General features: G+C 47.8%; 1 protein-coding gene across 7 annotated transcripts in view; it reads right to left on the minus strand.

Moving 5' to 3' along the window:
* The window catches only part of Vwa5b1 (von Willebrand factor A domain containing 5B1), a 71,764-nt gene that overhangs the window by 47,314 nt on the left and 9,647 nt on the right, over positions 1 to 14,803 (minus strand). For 4 of the 7 annotated variants that reach the window (XM_006539245.4, XM_006539241.4, XM_017320433.1 and 1 more), the window contains one exon: positions 1,264 to 1,425. In XM_006539245.4, coding sequence (XP_006539308.1) covers positions 1,264 to 1,425 — 162 coding nt within the window. Of the gene's footprint in view, positions 1 to 1,263; positions 1,426 to 8,808; positions 8,866 to 10,915; positions 10,932 to 12,362; positions 12,451 to 14,803 lie in introns of those variants that run through there. The other 3 variants (XM_006539244.2, XM_011250349.1, NM_029401.1) reach the window with 3 other exon arrangements.

Raw genomic sequence — 14,803 nt, forward strand, 5'->3', positions numbered from 1 at the left:
GACCTTGAATTTTCAATTCTATCTTAGCCTCTGGAGTAGCTGGGATTACCAGCTTGCACCAACAGGCCTGGCTATCTCTCTCTCTCTCTCTCTCTTTTTTAATAGAGCTGAACTTCTGCAGCATGAAGCATGAAGCGTGTGCTAGCCACTTGGAGGTCTTGCTGGCGTTTGTCTTTGAGCTCATTTGGGACAGAGCCTGGGATTCTGCGTTTCTCTTCAGCTTCTAAGGGGTGCTGAGCTTGGCTGTCTCGCGTCATCTCCCTCTACTATGGAAACTACACAGTGCTGGGACCGTGGTGAGACCTCCACAAACCGTGACTTCCTGTCCTCCAGAGACTCAGTTTCCTTATCTGTAAAATGGGCACCCTTGGCCCTTCTGAGGAAAGCTGAGGGGTTTTCTGAAAGCTTCTCAGTAACTTTGTCCCCAGGGTCCCTAGGTGGGCCCTGTTTGCAGTCTCCAACTCTAGTCTCCCTCACACAGAAGAGGGAGGCCAACTTTTCACCCAAATCCTTGAGGGAGGATAAAGTTCCCATGTGGGTTTCTATCAGGTAGTGTTGGCCCCCAGGGCAGCAGTGAAGTGGTGGTGGAGTTTGGGGACAGGGACAGGGAGAATGGGTTAGCCATTAGGAGACTCCATTGCTTCCGATAAGAAGGGATCCTGGTGGGATATGGTGGCATATGTCTGTAATCCCAGCACTTAGGAGGTGAGGCAGGAGGATTGCTGAGGGTTTGTGGTCAGCTAATACCAGAGCTCTAGAGCTATCTAGAGCTATCTAGTAATATACTGTCTACAAAACAAAACAAAACCAACCAACCAACCAACAAAATCCCCCTCCAACCAACCAATCAAATAAGCAAGCAAGCAAGCAAGCAAGCAAGCAAAGGTTTGAGAGAATTAACTCCTGGCTGACCTCTGTCAGTCTTTGCGTAGGGAAGGAGAGGTGTTCAGCAGCCATCCCTGTCTTTACCCTGACAACCCCCCAGTGAGGAGGAGTCTTATCTACATTCCCCACCCATGCAGCTCATCTTCAGGCGCGGCTACTCCTCTACCCCTCCCCCACAAAACCTGCATCTCCGCTCAAATCTCAGTTCTCCTTGCTTTCATCTCTCCTTCACTTTCAGACCTCTGGGTCAGACCTGGAAATCCCACTTTTTGGGCAAGGAAGCCGACACAGAGAGCCCCGTGTTAGCCAGCTAGTGAGGCACAGGAGGAGGCTCAGCGTAGAGGGGAATTACCCAGGAAGTCCACACAGGGGCCTTACCTTGAAAGGGCTGGGCCTCCAGGTTGCCGTAGGTGAGGGAGGCTGTCAGGCCCAGGGCATAGCCACTGACATAGGAGGTGACATCGGATTCCATGAGAGGCAGGGCTGCCCCTGTGAGGCAGTTCAGCAGGCCAGGCATTCTGGGACTTCTCTGCTCAGAGTCTGCAAGAGACAGGACAGGTGCTGAGGGGAGACCCATGGCCTCTCAAGCCTAATTTTCTCATTTGAACGCCTTAAAAACTGGTGTTCCATGCTCTTCATCACCTTGGGACTTCAGAGTTAGTATCTTGAGAGAAGGGGACGTGGTCACCTGACATTTCATGTCATAGATAGTAAAGCCATGAAGCCTTCTGGCATTCACCGACAGTCAGGGCCAGTGTGGAAGGGTCTGATCAAACAATGGAGACTTTATTGTCCCCCTACCCCCTCATGGTCTGTGCTTGGGTGGGAATGAGAGACTCAGTTCTCACCCCATCCCTGTAAATCCTTTGATCTCTGAGAGTCACATTTCTCTTCAAATGAAGGTACTGGGACAGGTCCCCCAGGTCCCCTTCCTCTGGCTGCAGAGGACCAGCTCACTACAGCCAACACTTGATTTGTGAGGGGTCTAAGTCACCAAAGAAACCAAAAAGACATCAGGAGGCTGCTGTCCTTCTGGGTGTGACTTTCTTGCCATGGCTAGGGCTGGGACTTCTCTGGGGAGAGCCCTTGAGTCTCTCCACCCACTTCCTTCTCTATCACCAGCTCCTAGGTCCCAAGGTACCATGTCCTTCTGTACCTTAGCTCTTCCTAGCTGAAGCCAGTGGTCAGCAGGCTAGCCCAGGGCCCCTGCCTAAGCCCTACCCCTCAGCAGTGCAGTTCAAGCATGCTTGGTGGGGCCTGCAGCTCTCCCTCCTCACCCCTGCATTTGCCACACTGCCCGGAAGTCTGGCCCCACTCCCATCTATTAAGAACTATTTATTACATGTATATGAGTACACTGTCGCTGTCTTCAGACTCACCAGAAGAGGGCATTGGACCCCATCACAGATGGTTGTGAGCCACCATGTGGTTGCTGGGAACTGAACTCAGGACCTCTGGAAGAACAGTCAGTGCTCTTAACCACTGAGCCATCTCTCCAGGCCCCACTCCCATCTTTTATCTAGGAACTTTCTTCTCCTCCTTCTGAATTGTAGAGGTCAGACTATCTGTGGCCAGCGTCCTTGAGCAAGCTCGTCTCTCATACCCCCATCTTCTCTCTGATGTGATATTTCTACCAGTTTAGCAAAGAGCGTGTTAAGTCCTGTGAGGTTGTTTTTAAACCTGTGCTCTGTACTTGCGTATGGGTAGGACCTAATTTATTCTCACTTGGTTTCTCAGAGCCAATGGAGAGAAAAAAGTAGCCAATTGTTTCATCCTTTCCACACACAGGCTTTCCGAGTGCCGAGTCTTCTGGAAGGTGAATGGAGAGCTGATGTGGCTCTGAGGACCTCCCATGGAGCCAGGTGGGAAGCAGAGTGGGATACGTGTTGGAGTCAGGGGTCTCTGAGTTTTCCTCTCTATGTCTGAGCCAGGCAAGGTTTCCACGGCTGGTGACCTTTTGCCATCTGTTTGCGAGGTTTATTTGATGAGAGCGATTACTTGGCCCTTTGTTAGGGAAGGCTTTCTTGGTCTCGTCTGTGTCCCCAGTGAGATTGTCAGGTGCTCCATTCTTCCACCCCGATACCCCCTCTCTGCCGAGTCCAGCATCATCTTTTTAATTATGTTCTCCCTTGTGGCTGGAGCCCAGACAGCTCTCAACTGGGCTTATCTCCTGACAGGCTGACTGATAACGGGAGCTGGGGACGCACTGACGGTTCCAGTGTTTTGTCTTCTGCCTTGGTGGCCAGAGCAGAGGCTGGCCTCTTGCAGAAGGCAAACAAAGATGACGGGCTTCATTTCCTGAGTGAGATACATTCCTCCCCACCCCGCCCCCCTCCCCCCTCCCCCTGCCCTGCTCTCTGTGACTCTCTTTCCTCATTCTCTCCCAGTTTCAATACTGTCCAGAATGTCTCTGGGGGAAATGCAGGCAGCACCAGATGTGCAGGGAACTTGGACTTGAGTCCATTCTGGGGTAGAGTGTAGCGAGGGCATCTTGTCCAGCCCACTGCTTCACACCCAGAGAGTGGGTGTGGATGAGAGATCCTGCTAACAGGGGCCAGACTGACTCTAAAAAGACCCCTTCAATGCTGGCCCACAGTAAGGCCAACAGTTGGCAGCTGGGATGCCGGGAGATTAAAAGACTTCTGAACAGCAAAGGAAACTATTGTGTGAAGGAATGATCAAGAAAAGGGGAAGGGGAGAGAAAAATCTATCCATCCAATAGAGAGGGTTAGACTATGCACAACTCAAAACTAAACCACCAGAAATAAAAGGACCCAGTTGACAAGTGGCTGAAAGAAATAAACAGTTCTCAAAAGGTGAAATACGAATGGCCAAAAGAAGTTTTTAAATGTTCAACTCCACCAGAAAAATGCAAGGCAAAACAACACGGTGTTCATCCCTCCTGTCTGTCAGAGTGGCTGTCATCTGGAATGTGTGTGTGTGTGCGTGTGTGTGTGTGTGTAGCACAGTGGGTCATTTAAAATTCATCAAGAAGGATCAAGTCACTCGATGGAAAATGGAGGCAGCCCGAGCTAGTGACATTAAATAAATTAAGCCAGTCACAGAAAGACAGACGCCGTCTTCTCCCACCCGGGGTCCCCAGGTTTTATGTGGCTGTGTACAATCCTCTGTGTGTGTACTTATGTACCAAGAAAGGGGGAGCAAAGTTGTCAACGGAGAGAGGGAGACATGAAACCTTATAGGCCCTTACTCACATGCATTTCCCAGCACTGATAAACACCTACTGTGTTCCAGGTCCTCTAGCAGCCTCTGAGGCTATGAAGACAAGACAGAGATCTATCTCAGGGGCTTATAATCTTGGAACAGAGAAATCCAGAAGGCAAGAAGACACAGCAAGTGACAGCGAGAGTTTATTAGGCACTGACGACGCGCCAAGCACATATACTGTCTGGATCATTCTTTGCAGCACTCAGAAGGTGTTGGTCTTTTGCTGACTGGACACTGAAGCTGGGAGAGAAACATATTTGGACCTCAGTGGCATTAGAAGGTGCTATGATAGATGCCGTGTCTGAGATTCTTTTGGAAGGAGCCAGGGACCATTGGGGTTTGATGTCTTTTCCTGGCTCCTTCCTCAACCTTGGCAACCAGTGGGCAGCAGGCTGCAGGAAATGCTGAGGGTCAGGGACCAAGCCATCCACACATCTCCAGGTTCATGTGTGAGAGACTGTGGCCTGCTCTGAGGATGGGATCTAGGACAGGCTGGGATTTCAGTACACCAGGGTGTGTTAGTCCGTTTGAGGGATTATCTTGATTAGGTTAATTTTTGGTGGGAGAAAACCCACCCCAAAAGGGGGCAGTGTCATTTCTCAAGCACTGATACTGACCAAAATGGAACGGAGGAAGCTGGCTTTACATGAGTACTCGTGGTTTCTGTGAGGTCAAGGCTAGCCTGACCAACACAGAACATTCTAGGCTAGGCAGAACAAGCTAGGGCTTGTGAGACCTTGTCTCAAGGCAAACAACCAACCAAATGACATTTTTTTTCTTTTCTTTTCTTTCTTTCTTTCTTTTTTTTTTAAGAATAGGCTCTTACAGCACCTGCAGAGGCCAGGGAAGGCAGGAAGGAGAGAGAGAGGTGTAATGACCAGACTGGCCTGGTGTGCTAGGCCAGCTGTCTCTGGTGAAACGCTGGATGAGATCTCTACATCAATTCTGTGTGGTTTTCCTTCTAGGGCATCAACACTGGCCTCTGGTAGCTTAGAAATTCCGAATCTCAAATGATGACCTTCTGCCTGGCCGGAACACTGTTTGTATTTATGCCTGGCTCAATAAATATTTATGAAGGAAAAGGGATGAATAAATATCAGCTGTCCCCGAGCACATTAAAGGACACTTGGTACCGGGTTTCTGTGGGGAAACAGGCAGGTGTGACTATAGCTAATAGTGCAAGAGACAGATGGTAAGACGGAACATCTGGAGTCTGACCCCGGTCTTGTCACCTCCACAGCTGGCACCTCATGTTTCCCTGGAGTCGATTTTCAAGGGAGTAGTTGGAATAATTCTTGAAGGTAAGGATCCAGTCATGTGACTACCATGGATCAAATCTCCTGATGTGCTCAGAGGATCCTCAGGCCCTGTTGACTGCTTTTCTTGTGACTCCCGTGTGGTTTCTTCTCTCTGGCTATCCTGTGTCTCGGGTCTTCCGCACTGGCTGTTCCCACACCTAGACATATTCTTCCCTTAGACAACCACACAGCTTCCTCCCTCTTTGGGCCTTTGCTTAGGCAGGTGTATATTCAGAGAGGCCCCCTTTGCGTGCTTCATTCAGTCTTGCAAACCGTTCCCCCACCTTTCTCTCCAGGACTTTCTCTTTGTGCTTTCTGGAGCAGTCTCATCAGCATATACAGATGAATGTTTATTCTGTCTATCCCTTGGTATCTATTTCTCCTCCATAGAGCAGAGGCAGAGCCCAATTGTCCCGTCACCAAATCCCAAGCCCTTGAACCAGCCTCGCCCAGATAAGACATTGAGGAAATATTCATTATGCATTCGTTCAGAATCACAGCGCCAAGCTGGCCACTGGTCTTCCTGAGGGAAAGAAGTAGCCACCAGATTCCTCCGTGACTTCTCTGAGGAACCCTTGAGGCTGAAGTCATTAGGTTCCATTCTCATGTGTGTCACTGAGTCCCTACACTCTGTAGCAAGGCCCAACTCTCTGGCAACAGATCATCATTTCTTAGAGGATGCTTGGTCAGTTTAGGTAAGTCTAAGTCCCCAGACCTGGCCATGACTCATCCCACTGAGTCTCCCACAGAGCCACCACCATGCCCTGCATCCCTTTCAGTTCCCCGGACTCTGCATCCTAGGTTAGACTGTACATAACCTGTACTCTCGGCAGGGAGGGGCCACTGAATCCCCTAGTGGCTCCTCAGTGGCAGGGGGACACAGATATCTTTCCTGGTCCCTCTTACTGCTCTGGGAACACCATTCTTGTGCCCTGAAAAACCTCTCCGAGGGACCCCTGGTACCTTTTGGCTATCCCTTCCTAATGCTTGCTGTGTCCGAGGTCCTAGTCACACATTCTGTGGCCCCTGACTCACAGCCTCTCTTTCCAAGTCCTGCGTCATCCTGGCTCCATTAGCATCTCTGGGGGACAAGAACAGGGCATCTGCTCCCGAATTCTGTCTCGGCCCAGCATCCTTTGCTTCTTTCTTGCTTTGTCTCCCTTTCTGCCCTCACACCTTCAGCTGCAGACCCCACCGGTGACTGCTTGGCCCACTCCTGCTCGCAGCTTTCCAGACTCCCCTGCTGTGTGCTTCGTTCTTAATTCACACACCTGTTCAAATACGTTGCTTTGTTTATCTTGCTTAATGTGTCTCTGCCCTCCTCTCTGTTTAATGTGGCTCTGCGCTCTCCTCCAGTATGATTCTAGAGGGTGGGATTTTGTTTTAGCTTGTTTCGACTGGATCTGTTACCTAGAGAAACATGTCGGCACACAGCAGATGCTCGGTGAATGGATGAAACCTACTCCGGGGGCCTTGAACATATAATTTGGCAGCATGTCTTCGAAGCAGCTACTCTTTCTATCTTTCCTTAAAGTTGTTTATGATGTTTTAATTAGCGTGCGTGTGCACATGCCTGCCCACGGAAGTCAGAGGACAACTTGAGAGGGTTGATTCTCTCCTCCCACCATGTGAGCACCAGGGATCAGACTCAGGTGGTCAGGTTTGGCAGCAAGCACCTTTCGCTCTCTAAGACACATTGCCAGCCCCTTCTATCCCTCTTACAGACAAAATACCAAAGCCCAGAGAGGCGAGAAGCATGTTCAAGATCCCACAGCTGGGAAGTGATGGGGCCTGGAGTTGAACCCAAGTAACTGGACCATGGAGTCTGCATCCTTCACTCCGAGGATGCCACTTTCTGCATTAAGCTTTCCTCTGCACCCGAGTGGTCTCTTGTCTCTACCCCTACCTAAACCTGTTACTTTATTGTGCTCTCTGGATCACCTCCATCTCCTTCTAAGTCAGCAGTTCTCAATTTTCCCAATGCTTGTGTCTCTTTGATGCAGATCCAGATGTTGCGGTGACCTCCAACCATCAAATTATTTCTGTTACTACTTCATAACTGTAATTTTGCTACTGTACATATCTGATATGCAGGATGACTGATATATGACCCCTGTAAAAGTCATTTAACTCCCAAAGGGGCCTTGACCCACAGGTTGAGAACCACTGTCCTAAGTGGTCCTTCAACCCAAGCCTGGTTTCTTTTCAATCCTCTTCATCAGCACACACATGCACACACCTCCATTTTGCCTCAATTGGCTTCCATTGTCTTTGTTCAATGGGGCAAGCCAAAAGCCCTGCACATTCTTCAAGGCTTTCTCCACTGGGTCGTCACCTCTGACCAGTGTCACCTCCTGTACGTCCACCTTCCTCTAGACACTCTGATCTCCTCACTGAAGCCCCCAAAGGCTGATTTTTTGCCACCCTGGAACCATATTCTAGGATAATGGCTGCCACCTTCTCTGCCCTTCTCTGTTCACCATGAAAGCCCTATCCTGATCCCTCCTCCTTCATGAAGCCTGCATGTCGGTGTGTGTGAGGTGTGCGTATAGGTTCAGGTTTGTATGTGTGTGTGTTTGTGTGTATCTGTATGGCGTTTGTGTGCATGTGTGTGTATATCTGTATGGAATATGTGTATATATATGGACTGTGCATGTGTATGTGTATGCCTGTCTGTATTTCTGTGTGTATCTGTATGGAATGTGTGTGTGTGTTATATGAAGTATATGAATCTATATGGAGTGTATGTGTGTGTGTGTGGAATGTGTGTATCTGTAAGGAGTGTGTATATATATTATATGGAGTGTGTATATCTGTTTGGGATGTGTGTATATGTATGTGTATTCATAAGAAGTGTATGTGTATATCAGTATGGAGTATGTGTGTGTATGTTTGTGTGTATATCTGTATGGAGTGTGTGTTTGTGTGTGTCTATATGGAATGTGGTTGGCCAGAGACAACCACAGGAATTGTTCCTGAAGATACCTCTTCTACCTAATTTTTTGAGACAAGGGCTCTCACAGTTACCTGGAAATTATCAGTTTGACTAGGCCAGCTGGCCAGCAAACCCCAGGGTCCTGCCTGTCTGTACTCCCTAAATACTGAGACTGTAAATACAAATCATGATGCTTGAACATTGTCTTACATGGTCTTCTACTTAGGGTTTCATTGCTGTAAGGAGACGCCATGTCCAAGACTACTCTTATAAAGAACACATGACTCTGTGGGGTCATACCTAGCCATAGCATAATGCAAAATACATTTAGTCCAACTTCAAAAGTCTCCATAGTCTATAACGTCTCAACAATGTTAAAAGTCTTAAGTGCAACATCTCTTCTGAGATTCATGCAATCTCTTAACTGTAATCCCCTATAAAATAAAAAGGCAGATCACATACCTCCAACATCACAGGGTATATATATTACCCTTCCAAAGATGTCATAGTGAGGAAATACTGGGCCAAAGCAAGACCAAAATCTGGCTGTGTAGACGCCAAACTCTGCATCTCCATGTCTGATGTTCAACTCCTTTTAGCTTTGTTGGCTGCAATACAATTCTTTCTTTTGGGCTGTTTCTAATTCCTGTTAGCAGCTTTCCTCAGCAGGTATTTCATGACTCTGGAATTTCTAATATATGGTATCCAAGGCAACTTCAATTTTACAGCTTCCTGTTCCAGTGTCTGGTAGCCACACAGGATCTTCTGGGCTCCACCAAAGGGCTGGCGTCACTTCTCCAGCTCTACCCGTTGTAGCACTCTAAGCTCAGGTAGATCCACTTCACTGCCACTGCTGTTCTTGGTGATCATCCCATGGTACTGGCATCTCCAATACCTTGGGGTCTTCCACCTCAACTAGGCTTCACCAATAGACTCTCATAAGCTCTCTTCATGGTGCCAAGCCTCAACTTTTTTTCATGGTCCCTTCAGCCCTGGGCTGTCAACTGCCACTAAGGCTGCACCTTCACCAATGGCCTCTCATGGCCTCTTATAGTACCAAGCCTCAGCTGCTCTCCATGACCCCTTCATGCCTTCAAAACCAGTACTGCCTGGTGATTCTTGCACATTACTAAGTCCAGCTGCCAGAACGATGTCTATCTCTGGAAGACAGCTTCTCTGTGCTTATCAGAAAACACTTCCCAGATTTCACCTCAGCGATGCTAGTCTCTTTTTTTTGTTTGTTTTTGTTTTTGTTTTTTTTGTTTTTTGTTTTTTTGTTTTTCGAGACAGGGTTTCTCTGTATAGCCCTGGCCATCCTGGAACTCACTTTGTAGACCAGGCTGGCCTCGAACTCAGAAATCTGCCTGCCTCTGCCTCCCGAGTGCTGGGATTAAAGGCGTGCGCCACCACGCCCGGCTTTGCTAATCTCTTCTTAATCACTGCAATTTCTTAACTCCAACTAACCAGCATCAATTGTCCCAGTAGTTCCTTCTACTCTTTACTCTAAAGCCAGAACCACATGGCTGAAGCTGCTGAATCCTGCTTGGTGGGGAGGGAATATGCCCCACCCCTTGGTCTATTACATCCTTCACTGTCTAGGTTTGGGTGTCCTAGAACTTGCTCTGTAAACTGACCTTGAACTCAGAGATCTGCATGCCTCTGTGTCTTGAGGGCTGGGATTAAAGGCATGTATGCCATTCCCGGATCTAAGCCTTTCTTTTCCTTCTCACAAGATCTTTATATGTTCTGGGTTGTAGTTTACTTCAGATATAGTCAAGTTGACAGATGACAATAGCCATTACAATCTGTCTGTTGTCAATTCGACACATAATCATATCTCCTTATGTCTAAATGGAAACAATAGCCAGGTCATAACAACACCTAACATGATATAGCTATCCCTTGTTCACCTGCAAACACATAAGCAATAAGCTTGGCTGGGTGGGATCTTGCCCTGAGGCCACCAGTCCATTAATTCCATGTAAGATCCTTGAACACAAGATTTACCTTCATTCTACTTCCTGGAGCCTCTTTACTCTTTGAACCATACTTTTTGTATTTTTCCTTTCTAAGCTTGCTATACTTGATCAAAGCATTCCTCATAAGAGTAAACTACAGGATAAAGTCTAAACTAGGCATTTTTGAGACTTCCTTTGCCAATGCAACTAGTCTAAATCTCTTTACCCAATACTCAGACAGACTCTTCAGACAAGGACAAAAGACAGCCACATTCTTTATCAAAATATCACAAGAAAGCTCTACAGGCAACATACTGAAATTCTCCTCTGAAACCTTTTGAGCCAGGCACCCAGAGTTCAAATGATCCTCAGCATCAACGTCTTCCATATGCCTACCAGAATGGCCTATTAAGTCCCACTTAAAGCATCACATTGCTTTCCAAATTTAAAGTCCCCAAGTCTACATTTCTCCAAACAAAAATACAGTCAGGTCTATCACAGCAATACTCCATCTTGGTACCAGCTTCTTAGTTAGGGTTTCATTGCTATAAAGAGACACCATGACCAAGGCAACTCTTATAAAGACAAATATTTAGTTGAAGCTGGCTTACAGTTTCAGAGGTTCAGTCCATTATCATCATGGCAGTGTGCAGGTAGACATGGCGCTGGAGGAGTCGAGAGTTCTACATCTTGATCTGCAGGCAGCCAGAAGAGGACAATCTCTTGCAGGCATCCAGGAGGATGGTCTCTCCCACACTGGGTGGAGCTTGAGCACTAGAAGCCCTCAGCCTGCCTACACAGTGACACACTTCCTCCAATGAGGCCACACCTCTTAACAGTGCCACTTCCCATGGGCCAAGTATATTCAAATCACCACTCATGGGTTCCAGTAATCAAAACCAGGTCTTTCTGATTGCATGACAAACACTCTACTGGCTGTGCCATCTCTCCAGCCCCATGAAGTCTTTCTGGGCACTCTTGTCCTTCTGATGTTCTCTCTCCATGGCATCCACATTCCATGTCCCCTTGTCTATCACATCCCACATTCCAAGGCACTGCAGTCATTTATCATTTACAAGCTGATGACTTCTTTGAGAGCATTGGGTGTGACTTCTTTGTCTCTATCCCACTGTCCTCTGTCAGACTTGGTTCAGAAAAAGATCTCTCAGAGGGTTACCTTAAAGATCCTCTGTGCCAACTGACATTATTAGGGTTCACTTTACAAGTTCAATCCTAGCATATCACAGCTCACCAGAGGCCAACCTTGATGGGCCTCAGCTCTCTTTCCACAGTCCATTGTCCTGTCCTGGGCTGCTTCTCAGTCTATGCTGAGTATGGGAGAAGCAACGGGAACAGAATGGAGCAGGCAGAAGACTCCTGGAGCATGCATCTCCAGTTGCGACAGGCAGGATGGTGAGCACTTACACAGGGTTTCTGAGGCTCAAGGGTATCCACACTCACTTGCTAGGGGGAGTTTGGCATTTTAAAAAGAGATTTAAAAAGACTGGGGATATAGCATATCGGTAGAGCACTTGCCCAACAGGCACCTTTGTGCTGTTCCTACCACTGCCCCCAAAGGAAAAATAGCAAGTACAAAGACAGGAATTTGCCCTGGATGTGGCTAGGCCCTCCCTGTGTTCAGAACAATGCTGGACCTGTTAGAGGTTATAGCCCAGAGAGTCACTAACAGAGTAACAAATGGCTCTGCTGTTCTGGTGCTGTGTGCCTTGAGTATCTAAGTTAATGCTCTGAGCCTTAGCTCAGAGTAGAGAAGTTCCCATGGATCTCTGCTGAAATATAGGCCTCCAATCAGAATCTCTGTTGGAAGTGAAATCTGTTCAACTGCTATCAGCTTCACCCACTACTGTCCCAGACATGCCAGTTTGTCTCTGTCCTGGCATCCTGGAAGCCTCCCCCACCCCCAACCTGGCCAGATCCTCCCACCCTACATCATGCCTTAAAAGGCTGGCATCCCTTGGCTAAATTGGCTTAGCTTTGCTTATACCAGACAGACCATAAACCCATCACATGAGTCGGAGCTCAAACCTACCCTCTTACCTCAGTTTTGGGGTTCGGTTCCTCTTGTTATCCCTAGAAATCCCTTCATTTCTTTAGGGAGGTTCAAGCCCAAACCACAGACTGGCAGCCAAATCCTTCCATCAAAGTGGGTCACAATTGATACGTTCTTAGAGTCTAAGTCAATTGTACCAAGCTTCTAGAACTCAAGGGTTCTCACATTCTGACTTCCATCCTTGAACTGTCCCACTTCCAGGGTCACACATTCATATGCCGGGCTCCCCGGTGTTGCTGGCTTACCCCAAGCACCTGGAGGAAATCTTTTTTTTTCCCTTTGAGATAGGGTTTCTCTTTTGTAGCCCTGGCTGTCCTAGAACTCACTCTGTAGACCATGCTGGCCTCAAACTCAGAAATCTGCCTGCCTCTGCCTCCCAAGTGCTGGGATTAAAGGCATGAGCCACCACTGAAAGGTCCTGGAGGAAATCTTAGCTGCTCTTAAGGCCCCGCTCAAAGGCTCCCATTTCCTCAGAGCCCTCTGAGTCCTTTCTGCAGAGAGAGCCAGCTGGTTTCATGTCACATGTTTCCTTTGGATGTGTTGTTTCTTGTCAGAAGATGCACAAGGCATGCTTACTGCATGCTGAAGTCTGTCCCAGGCCCAGTGGACAGACAGAGGACAAGACAGACATGGCTCTTGTTCCCATACTTGTCCCATCCAGGACACATTACCCTAGAAAACTAGGGGCAGGGGCTCTGCTGACAGGCATAGGCAGGGCTTTTCTCGAAAGGATCCCAATAGCACAAGAAATAATTGCAAGCGCTGACCAGTAGAATTACACAGAACAATTAACAAAGCGAAGAGACAATGTACAGGGAGGGAAAACATCTTTGCCAATTACACAGCAGACAGGAGAATTAATATGTAGGATATAGAAAGAACTGAAGAAATCAACACTAAAAACTCAATGAGCCAACCAGTACACAGACTAATGAACTGAACAGACATTCCTCATGAGAAGAAACATAAGTGGCCAGTAGACAGTTGAAAAAAACATATTCGATATCCTTAGTTACCAGAGAAATACAAATTAAAACTGCGTTGAGACAGTCTCACCCTAGTCTGAATGGCTACTATCAAGGGAACAAATGACAGCAGACACTAAGGGGGGGGGGTGGAGCGGGGGGGGGGGGCTGTGGGTAGAGAAGAACCCTTCATTGCTCTTGGGAGTATAAACCTACATAGCTGTTATAGAAATCAATACAGAGCATCCTCAAAGACATCCTCAAAGACAGAGCCCAGCCATGCCATTCTTGGAGATTTCCCAGAAGGACTCCAGGGTAACACACCACAGGGACACTTGCACACCGGTGTTGAGACACGTGCACAACCCCATGCTCATCGCTGCTCTATTCGCATGAGTTGGGAAATGGAACCAACCTGAACATCAGCAGATGGGTGGATAATGAAAAGGTGGTATGGAGCCATCATGGAAAGTTATGCAGCCGTAAAGGGCAGTCACGGCGTTTGCAGGAAAAAAAAATCAGTGGTGTAGGATATCATGATGTCAAGTGAAATAAGCCAGACTTGGAAAGACAGACAAACAAATACCTTAACTTCTCACATAGGCACAACCTGGATTTAAAGTTACAGGTGGGTGTCAGTGTGTGTGTTTCTGTATGTGTGTGTGTGTGTGTGTGTGTCGGTCGGTCATGAAACCAGAAAGTATTAAGAGAGGTAGGAAGAGATTGAAATGGAGGTGGGAAATAGAGTGTGATGGAGTATCCATGGGATATGAAAGCATCAAGAAGCTGGGTATGGGAGAGTGCAGGGAGCGGATGGAATAGGGGAACAATGAGGGTGTAATACAGCAACGCATCTGCGTGAAGATACCCAGATGCAGCCCATGACTTTGTATGTGAACCCATCGAATCAATTAAATAATAAAAAGGTCCCTGTCCTCCCCGTCACTGTGGGACCCATAGTCGATACTGAACAGTGGATGGGCTAGATGTGGTATCACGTATCTGTAATTGCAATTCTTTGGAGACAGGGGAGGAAAGATCAAAGTTTGAGGCTAGCCTGAACTACATACCAAGACCCCCATAGCAAACAGAGTGAATGGATGTCACAAGTGGGGCAGGCTACGTTGTCAAGAGGTTAGACCAAGCGAGGCCTTGGCTGTAGGCTCATGTAAACAGCTGATTAGTAAAGAAAAAATGTTCTCTTTCAGCCAAAAGCTCATAGGACTCCCTCTCAGAGGCATCTGTAATCTTCCTTGGAGAAAGAGTCAAAAGACAGAAAATACCCCGCCTCTGTCCTTGCTGTCCTCCTCTTGCCTGGGAGCATGCAGTCCGGCCAGTGCTGATGTCCAGGACAGTCAGCTAAGGAGGCTGGGCCCGGCCTATCCACACTTTCTGAACTTACCAGGTAATAGGGAATGACTGACCTGCTGGAGAAGAAGGGACAAATGGTGGCACCTGGCAAC

This window comes from Mus musculus, chromosome 4 (assembly GCF_000001635.26).
Source record: "Mus musculus strain C57BL/6J chromosome 4, GRCm38.p6 C57BL/6J".
Lineage (NCBI taxonomy): Eukaryota > Metazoa > Chordata > Mammalia > Rodentia > Muridae > Mus > Mus musculus.